Raw genomic sequence first — 9,226 nt, 5'->3', positions numbered from 1 at the left:
GCGTGTTTTCCTTGACAACAACAATGGCGGACCAAGAGGTAAGATTTCAATGTGTTTATCATTCAGTGAAATGTGTGGACTTGATGATGCGTGTATATTTGGTACTTAGTCATATCAAATAATCAATTAACGTTTATTATTGTTTCTGAATTACTAAAGCATATAGGGACATTTCATATTTGATAAAAATGTCAATTTATCTACTGTAGCACTGATGTCGAGCACTTGTCTGCCAACAAAATAAACATCGATGAAGAGTAGATTATTACCAGTTCTCGTTGCACTTTGTTCTAACTCTGTGCTATGTCACGATAACCTGTTCTCAGTATCATTTGGTGACCGAATACTCAAGTCGAAAACATCTAGTATTTATCGATATTTCATGAAAAACCGTGAAAATGTATCACCAGTTTTTGAGTTTATAAGATGAAAAAAATAGCCGCTGAACAATACATTTTAGAGAAAGACTAAATATCAGTACGAATTGACAAGCAAGTCCCAGCGAAATTATAAATGTAATACATATATGTGATTATAGCATATACATACTAATTACAGGAAGCTGCACCTGTTGCAGAGACAACAGATGAGACTACTGCTGGGGCAGACGAATCAACGACTGAACCACCAGCCCCTGAGCAAGAAATAACTGAAGGTATTTTTTACATAATGTTCCATCGGAAATGTAATCTCATAATGCTCTGTGCCTCTTGTTTGTGCTTATATATAACATATTTGCTAGTTCAGGATTAGATCAAATGTTAATATTCTGTTTGTCATCATTTACAGAACAAACAGTAGAAAATACAGAGGGAGAAAATCAAGCTGATACTGCAGAAGGGGGACAGACTGAAGACCAACCAACAGAACAATTGACTGAACAACAAACAGAAGGGGAGGAAGCACAGGAGACACAAGATGAGCAGCCACCAAAAGAAGGTAATTCATACTTTTTTCTGTGAAGTGCATTTTTTCACACAGCCATATATGTGTATTTTTAATATCCATTTATATGCATATTTGAGCTCATTTCAACATTTGAGATTTCATCTGGATCTATTTTCCAAGGTGAGGATGGCGAGCAAAAGACAGAAGGTGAAGAAGGAACCGAAGTAAAAGAACCAAAGGAGGGAGATGAAGGGGCAGACGTGAAGGAGGGTGAGGAGGGGGCTGTAGCTAAAGAAAGTGAAGAAACTACTGAAACAAAAGGGGAAGAAGAAGGAGCAGAACCCAAAGAGACAGAAGAAGGAGCAGAGCCAAAAGAGGGTGAAGATGGAGCTGAACCAAAAGAAGGTGAAGATGGAGCTGAACCAAAAGAGGGTGACGACGGAGCTGAACCCAAAGAAGGAGTGCAAGAAGGAGAAAAACAAGAAGGTGAAGAAGGAGGAGAAAAAAAGGATGGAGAGCCAGAAAGTGGATCACCAGTACCTCAGGTATTAAATCAGTGTTTGGGACTATCTTTACATAGTATAGTATTATTTTAATCATAAATGCAAACGTTTTTAATGATTAAATTATTTTCCAGCAATCTAATTGGTACTGATGAAGGAATTATATGTAGATGTGTCTTTCAGAGTGATACATTTGCTGCTGGTGAACGAGCAGAGAGTCCTATAGGTGTTGGAGAGAAGTTATCAAGGGAAGGTAGTCCTACTCAAGAGGCTGCAGAAGTACCACAACCAGATACTGGTGTTCTGGAACCAGGAACACCAGAAAGATCAAGACCAGGTAGGTCTAGACATTTTAGTACAGTATTTGTTGTACACATTAAAGTGTAGTATTGATGATCAACAAGTTACACACAAAAGCCATGGTCATAAAGGTGACTATTATTTAGGAACAAAACCTATTCAAAGCTGCTCCTTATCTTGCATTTATTTATAATACATATATGTACATATCTGTGTCATAATGTCATAAATTGCATTATTGTCTGAAGAAAATAAGGATAGAACTGCCAAGCAGAATTTCACTACACAAACTCTTGGGATAAGAAATTTTCATGTCAGAACCAGGAAAATGTTTACTTTTTGATCTAAATAAATTCATTTATGTGGGCTACAATGTTGTTTGAAGTTGAATTCCCTTAATCAGATCAGATGAAGTATTATGGAAATTAGGAAAAAAATCATCAACATTCTATGATAACATTTCAAACAATAGTGTAATTTGTGACCTGTAGAACAATGGATGCCATGTGACCTGAAGAATATCAAATGTCATGTGACCTAAAGAACAATAGATACCATGTGACATGAAGAACAATAAATGTCATATGACCTGAAGAACCATATATACCATGTGAACAATAGCTGTCATGTGATCCCAAGAAATATAAGTGACATGTGACCTGAAGAACAATAGATGTCATGTGACCTGAGGAACAATAAATAGCATGTGGTCTTAGATGATGAAATTTGCATTATGGGATGTAAAGCTAACTTGGAACAATTACCATAGAGCATTGTGGGATTAGTAGAGTAACTAACATACAAGTTCACATAGATTTGTCTTTTATCTGGGCTTATGTGAAACTAGAGGGTTTTAGATGGTGACAAACAGAGGTTCTATTGTCAGTTCAGCTACACAAAGGATACTTTTGGACTGAAAGTACATTTTCATGTCATACCAACTACTGATTAGATATGGATAGATTTAGATCAGTTAGTGCTGATGAAGAGGATGAATCAGTTAGCTCGAATTCTGATAGTGAGGAAGATGTTTCTGTAGCAACACAATTGTATCAGGAGATTACAGCTGATGATGGAAAGAAAGATACGGGGTCTCCAGTTCATGATGAAGAGAAAGATACAGGAACCCCAACTGTTGATGGAAATGAAGACACAGGGGCCCAACAAGTTGATGGAAATGAAGACACAGGGGCCCAACAAGTTGATGGAAAGGAAGACACAGGGGCCCAACCTGTTGATAGACAGGAAGACACAGGGACCCAACTTGCTGATGGAGAGGGAGATAAGATAAACACAACAGTTGGTGAGGTGGATGGACCACCCAAAACTTCCTCCAACTTGCTTTCTGCATTTAGTGAACAAACTGTTAGGGGTGACGAATCAGATAGGATTGTTTTACCCGATCAGCATTCAGAGAGCAGTTCATTTCCAGAGAATTTAATTACACATTCAAATGATGTTATGTCAGCTGTGCATTCAAATATGAAAGGTACACTTATAACAATACATGTCAAAACAAATTTATGTGAACTGATGGGTCAATACAGCTACAATACAATGCCTCAGAAGTAATTTTAACCATCAGTCATTGCATTGTAGACATATACTTACTCAAGATCATCAGTTGCAGCATAATTCACCGACAGATTAGTGAAAGTGTTTGAAAAGTGGCATGATACAGTATACACATATCATTTCCTGTATCATTTTAAATTACTATTGTGTTCGTTCTTATTGTCTTTTGTATTGGTCTTTATTACTTGCTTAACTTTAGAAAGGAAGAATACAAAACAACATTTTAGAGAGTCAACTTCTAAGATTTTTATATATACATTAAGGTAAAAATTCTCCCACCTCTATGTATACTGTGTAGTATCAACACTATGCAGGGGGTCTCCCACCCACTGATGTTAGCAATAGGCTGGAGTTGTATCTTCTAGTCACCATCAATTGCTACTTGCTTGCAATTTTTTTAGCAAATTTATTTTCGTTGGTGAATGGATATGTTAGAATGTTTAATTAACTGACCATTTATTTTAGGTTAAAAGTTCCTACAGATATCTTTCTCCTGATTTCAGCTTCACAAACTGGTGAACATGACAAACACCTGGAAACATTCCAGGAGGAGCAAGAAGAGGAGGAAGAAGAGGAAGAGGAGGAGGAACAAGAGCCAGAATTTGACAGAGAAGCTCTGATGGAAAAATATTATGTATGTTTGCATTTTGTCACAAATTTATTATCTTTTTAGAATTAACACTATACTGGTCTTGAATTGAATTCATTGAAATTGTATCATATTGTTAAATGAAAAAAATGCAGTTCCTTTAATTTTCTTGGGGATATATAATCACAAAACCTCTGATTTATTTCCAGGCAACAATCACAGAAAGAGAGAAGCTTCAGCAGCAAAACTACCAGCTCCAACATAAACTAGCAGAACTGTTTCGTAAGAAGAAAGCTGATGAAAATCGTCAAGACTATGATAAAAATGCTAATGATCAGGATTCAAAATATGTGAAATACATGGGTAAGTTTGGTGAGAATTTAAGGATCTATAATTTTGTTGGGTGTACTGAAATAAGTACTAATGTGATAGTGAATGGTCAGATATACACATAAATACCGGACAATCAGTCAACCATTTGTGTGCTTAATGGTCTATATCCAAATAGTTATATCTTATGCCTTATTTAAGAAAAAAAGGAAATAGTACAGTTTGATATCTTCCTTCAGCACAACTGGATGAATTACGGAAACAGGACATGTTAGAGAGGGACAACTTTGAGGTCCAGATTGAGGAAGTCAAGGAAAAATGTGAGCAGAAGAAAGAGATGGTAGATGAGGAGAGGAAGCGTTTCATGGAATTCAAAAAACATGTTGCTCTGAATTCTGTCAGTAACAGATCTGGCAAACCCATCCCGCCAAAGGTAGGTTACAAACATACATTAAGTGTCACCAAAGCTAGGTTACCAATGTATATAAGTACTATCAAAGGTAGGTTACCAATATGTACCACCAAAGGTAGGTTACTAATGTATATAAGTACTATCAAAGGTAGGTTACCAATATGTACCACCAAAGGTAGGTTACCAATGTATATAAGTACTATCAAAGGTAGGTTACCAATATGTAACACCAAAGGTAGGTTACCAATACAAGTGTGCCCAAATATAGGTTACCAATATATATCTATATCAGTACCATTAAAGGTTGATAATCAACACTTATAAGTACCACCAACAGCAGGTTATCAATGAAAGTACCAAAAAAATTTAGGTACCACTATTAGAGGTATCAATCTCTCACCTATAATTTTCCCTTACTTTATGATGATATATCCCTGATCATATGTTGTTTTTTCTATTTCTTTATTTATTACTATAAACTAGAATGAGTGTTTCTGTGGTTATAATACTTTGATTGATATCAAACATTGCAATATTTATGAGTCTTTCCTCTTTACAGGATATTGACCAATACTTATCAAACGAAATGAAGAAAGAGTCAGAGGTGGTGAATGTCCGCTTAGAAAACATCAAACTCAAAAATAAACTAAAGAAAAAGGAGATGCAGTTGAAATCAAAGGTAAAACTAGACAAAGAATGTGGTGAATAAACAATAGTTACCATGAAATTTTATTCCAGGAATAAGAAGTACCAGTATACAACAGGTATATAATGACAGAAATGAAAGAGTCATGTTGTAGCTCCAATTATTTATTACAATATGACTTGAAAACTCAAGTGAAGACATGCTTTGTATTAATCTGTTGAGTTATCTCAGTGCTACCTGTTCATGGATTTGTATTGTTTTGTTTGACTGATGTTTTTCTTCGTTTAAATCTACAAATAACTTTTATTTGATATTTTTTACAGGAGGAATTGGCTGAAAATCTTCACCTCATTGACTTTGAACAGCTGAAAATTGAAAATCAAACATATAATGAAAAGATAGAAGAAAGAAATGAGGTACATAAATACTTAATTACAGGTACTTTCCCAAACATGTCAAAAACAGACACACTACAACACACAAGTATATAACAGGTACTTTCCAAAACATGTCAAAAACAGATACACTACAACACACAAGTATATAACAGGTACTTTCCAAAACATGTCAAAAACAGATACACTACAACACACAAGTATATAACAGGTACTTTCCAAAACATGTCAAAAACAGATACACTACAACACACAAGTATATAACAGGTACTTTCCAAAACATGTCAAAAACAGATACACTACAACACACAAGTATATAACAGGTACTTTCCAAAACATGTCAAAAACGTGTATCTAGTCCGAAGGGTTTAGGTTTTCTATCTGTGATTTTATTTTGGTCTTTTTTGTGGTCGAGTCAGAATAAGAACGCAAATTTTAGCAACCCCTGTGTGGATGAGTATTCAAGAGATGTTCTATATAATTTAAAACAGAGTGATAATTATGATTAATGCATATTTTTTCCTACTAACATGGATATGTGTCAAAGCAATAAAATATTGTACACTAAGTATCTCCATTCATATTTCTAAGCAACTTTCCTTCCCAGCATATTTACAAAGGCTACCGCTATAAAGATTCTCTTTATACTTGTCCTTGTAAACCTGCCATTTCCGCCAATCTTGTAAGTTAAAAAAGACAACTCTAGAGAGATTCCATATATTGGCAACAGTTGTCAATGTTACCGGTAGTTTAATCATTCCAAAAAGGTGTCAAGAGAATGTTTGACATTGGTCTGTATAAATATATGTCAAGCATCTAAGTGAATTTGACTTTGTGGGAATCACTGTACAAAACATGAAAAAATTAACATTTTTATGTCAAATTTGTAATACATGTTTGCTTTATATTTTTGGTCTCCTTAAGTGACATCACAATAAGCTGTATTACCAATGTGTCACACACAAAAATATGACATGAGTATATTCACTGAAAAACAAGGATATCAATTGATAAATGTAAATGACAGACACAATATAACATAAGAAATCATTAGAATGCAGTTTCTGCCATTTTGTTATCTAACTTTTTCCTCACAGGAATATTATTCTCTAAAACCTCTTTTCCATTTTTCAACCACTACAGGAGTTACTAAAGCTCAGGAAGAAGATAACTAGCACTGTACAGGTGTTGACTCACCTCAAGGAAAAGCTGCAGTTTGTGCAGGCTGAGAACCAGGTCCAGAAAACAACACTTCGAGAGGTTGAGTCTGAGGCTGCCATGGTAAGTCCAATATCTCCCTTGTCTGAGTCTGCCATTGTAAGACTTGTATCTCTCTCACCTGAGGCTGTCACAGTTAGTCCAGTATCTCTTGTGTTTGTGTCTGGTATAGTTAGAGTTAAGACCAGTAAATCCAACACCATCCTTGTCTGAGATTGTCTTTGTCAGATGTCTCAATTGTCTGTAACTGTTATAGTAAGTTCAATATCTCCTGTGTCTGAGGCTGGTAGAGTGGGTGGTTAGACTGGTATAATGGGAGATAAGGCTGGTACAGTGGGAGATAAAGCTGGTATAGTGGGAGATAAGGCTGGTACAATGGGAGATAAGGCTGGTATAGTGGGAGATAAGACTTACATAGTGGGAGATATGGCTGGTATAGTGGGAGATAAGGCTGGTATAGTGGGAGATAAGGCTGGTTTAGTGGGATATAAGGCTGGTATAGTGAGAGGTAAGGCTGATACAGTGGGAGATAAGGCTGGTTTAGTGGGAGATAAGACTGGTATAGTGGGAGATAAGGCAGGTATAGTGGGAAGTTAGACTGGAATAGTGCGAGATAAGGCTGGTATAGTGGGAAATAAGACTGTATAGTGGGAGATAAGGCTGGTATAGTGGGAGATAAGACTGGTATAGTGGGAGATAAGGCAGGTATAGTGGGAAGTTAGACTGGAATAGTGTGAGATAAGGCTGGTATAGTGGGAAATAAGACTGTATAGTGGGAGATAAGGCTGGTATAGTGGGAGATAAGACTGGTATAGTGGGAGATAAGGCAGGTATAGTGGGAAGTTAGACTGGAATAGTGTGAGATAAGGCTGGTATAGTGGGAAATAAGACTGGTATATTGGGAGATAAGACTGGTATAATGGGAGATAAGGCTGGTATAGTGGGAGATAAGGCAGGTATAGTGGGAAGTTAGACTGGAATAGTGTGAGATAAGGCTGGTATAGTGGGAAATAAGACTATTGGGAGATAAGTGGTATGAGATATAGTGGGAGATAAGGCAGGTATAGTGGGAAGTTAATGGGTGTGAGATAAGGCTGGTATAGTGGGAGATAAGACTGGTATAGTGGGAGATAAGGCTGGTATAGTGGGATATAAGGCTGGTATATTGGGAGGTAAGGTTGGTATATTGGGAAGTTGGAACAGCAAACAATTCTTCTTCGCAGATTTACTGTTTTATAAAGTATGTTGTAATGTACAATGTTTATAACTTTTCAGAAACGAGATATACTGTCAAGAACAAAGCAAGCAAGAGATGCACTACGAATAGACAACCAGAGGTTGCGACAGAACTGTGGTTTACTTGGCAATGAGTCATTACTTCGTGATTTTGAGGAAAGGAAAGATGAGGGTGATGATTTGAGACATAGACTAGAAAGTTTAAAAATGGAACATGCTGAATTAACATTGAATTGTAATCAAGTTAGAAGGAAAATAGAGCAAGCCAGAGCCTCCCATGGATAGATACCAACAATTCTCTTCACAGGTCTTTCATCAATAATTGCAGCCATTTGTAAATAATTGTACAAATATGTACATAATCATCATGTAAACAATTGTAAATAATTACATATATGTACATATCTATGTAAATGTACATAAAAAGATAAAATATATTGATCATGATGTATCAAACCAGATTGATCATTTCATTTTGTTGTGTCTTTCTTTTGGAATCCATTTCAGTTGACCACCATTATGCCTGTGTATCTTGTACCACACTAATTCCTTTCCAGGCGAGATTCTCATGTCCACTTAACACAGAAGTAAAATGTCTTCATGTTGTGTGTTTCAAATGAAAAGTTTTGAGACCTTGATAGATATTTGATAAAACCAAAGTTACAAGCAGTTACCAGTAAAAAAGGACTCTGCAGAAGCTATCCCAAAACCAATAAATAGCCATACATATCTATAGATAACCTATGTACATGCAACAGGTTTCAGAGGACCATATAATTACTGTATATAATCCTGTTTCATATTTCTTAGATCAACACTGTTTAATCAGCATACTTTTGTTTGATAAAATATTTTTTGTGAAAACCTGTTGGCTCACCTGTTCCAAAGGACCAAGGCCAGCTTGTAATGTACCATGGCATTTGTAAATTCATCATCCCTCAACATTTAGTTTAAAACCCAAATCGTTAACAACTAAGCAGATTTTGACCAAATTCAGTCAGTAGCATTCTTTAGGAAAGTTTTGTATAAATTGCCAGTCTGACCCACCCTGGGGTAGGATGGGAGGGAGCCTTAAAGGTGAATTCTTTAAAATCCTTTTTCTTCTGGAGGAATAACAGAAATCTGGTCTGAAGC

At 36.0% G+C, this 9,226-nt stretch overlaps 1 protein-coding gene across 1 annotated transcript; it reads left to right on the top strand.

Annotated features, from left to right (window-relative positions):
- Positions 1-23: 23 nt before the first annotated feature.
- On the top strand, positions 24-8,377 carry LOC132543998 (coiled-coil domain-containing protein 96-like). Its single transcript, XM_060207556.1, has 13 exons — positions 24-38; positions 559-655; positions 790-939; positions 1,069-1,320; positions 1,375-1,433; positions 1,575-1,728; positions 3,770-3,900; positions 4,065-4,218; positions 4,425-4,618; positions 5,157-5,276; positions 5,567-5,659; positions 6,782-6,919; positions 8,132-8,377. The coding sequence occupies exons 1-13, from the start codon at positions 24-26 to the stop codon at positions 8,375-8,377; spliced, it is 1,803 nt and encodes a 600-aa protein (XP_060063539.1).
- The last annotated feature ends 849 nt before the right edge of the window (positions 8,378-9,226 follow it).

Source organism: Ylistrum balloti, unplaced genomic scaffold (genome assembly GCF_031769215.1).
Source record: "Ylistrum balloti isolate Yb309-2 unplaced genomic scaffold, AGI_CSIRO_Ybal_v1 Utg369772, whole genome shotgun sequence".
NCBI classification, from domain to species: Eukaryota; Metazoa; Mollusca; class Bivalvia; order Pectinida; family Pectinidae; genus Ylistrum; species Ylistrum balloti.
Note: the sequence above shows the minus strand (reverse complement) of the source record. Positions and strands in the feature narration are given on the sequence as shown.

What these genes read in the sequence shown, in the direction of transcription:
- LOC132543998 (XM_060207556.1), top strand. An exon ending in TGAGCAGCCACCAAAAGAAG is followed by an intron (nt 940 to 1,068) that starts GTAATTCATACT and finishes CTATTTTCCAAG; the next exon opens with GTGAGGATGGCGAGCAAAAG. An exon ending in AGATGCAGTTGAAATCAAAG is followed by an intron (nt 5,277 to 5,566) that starts GTAAAACTAGAC and finishes TATTTTTTACAG; the next exon opens with GAGGAATTGGCTGAAAATCT.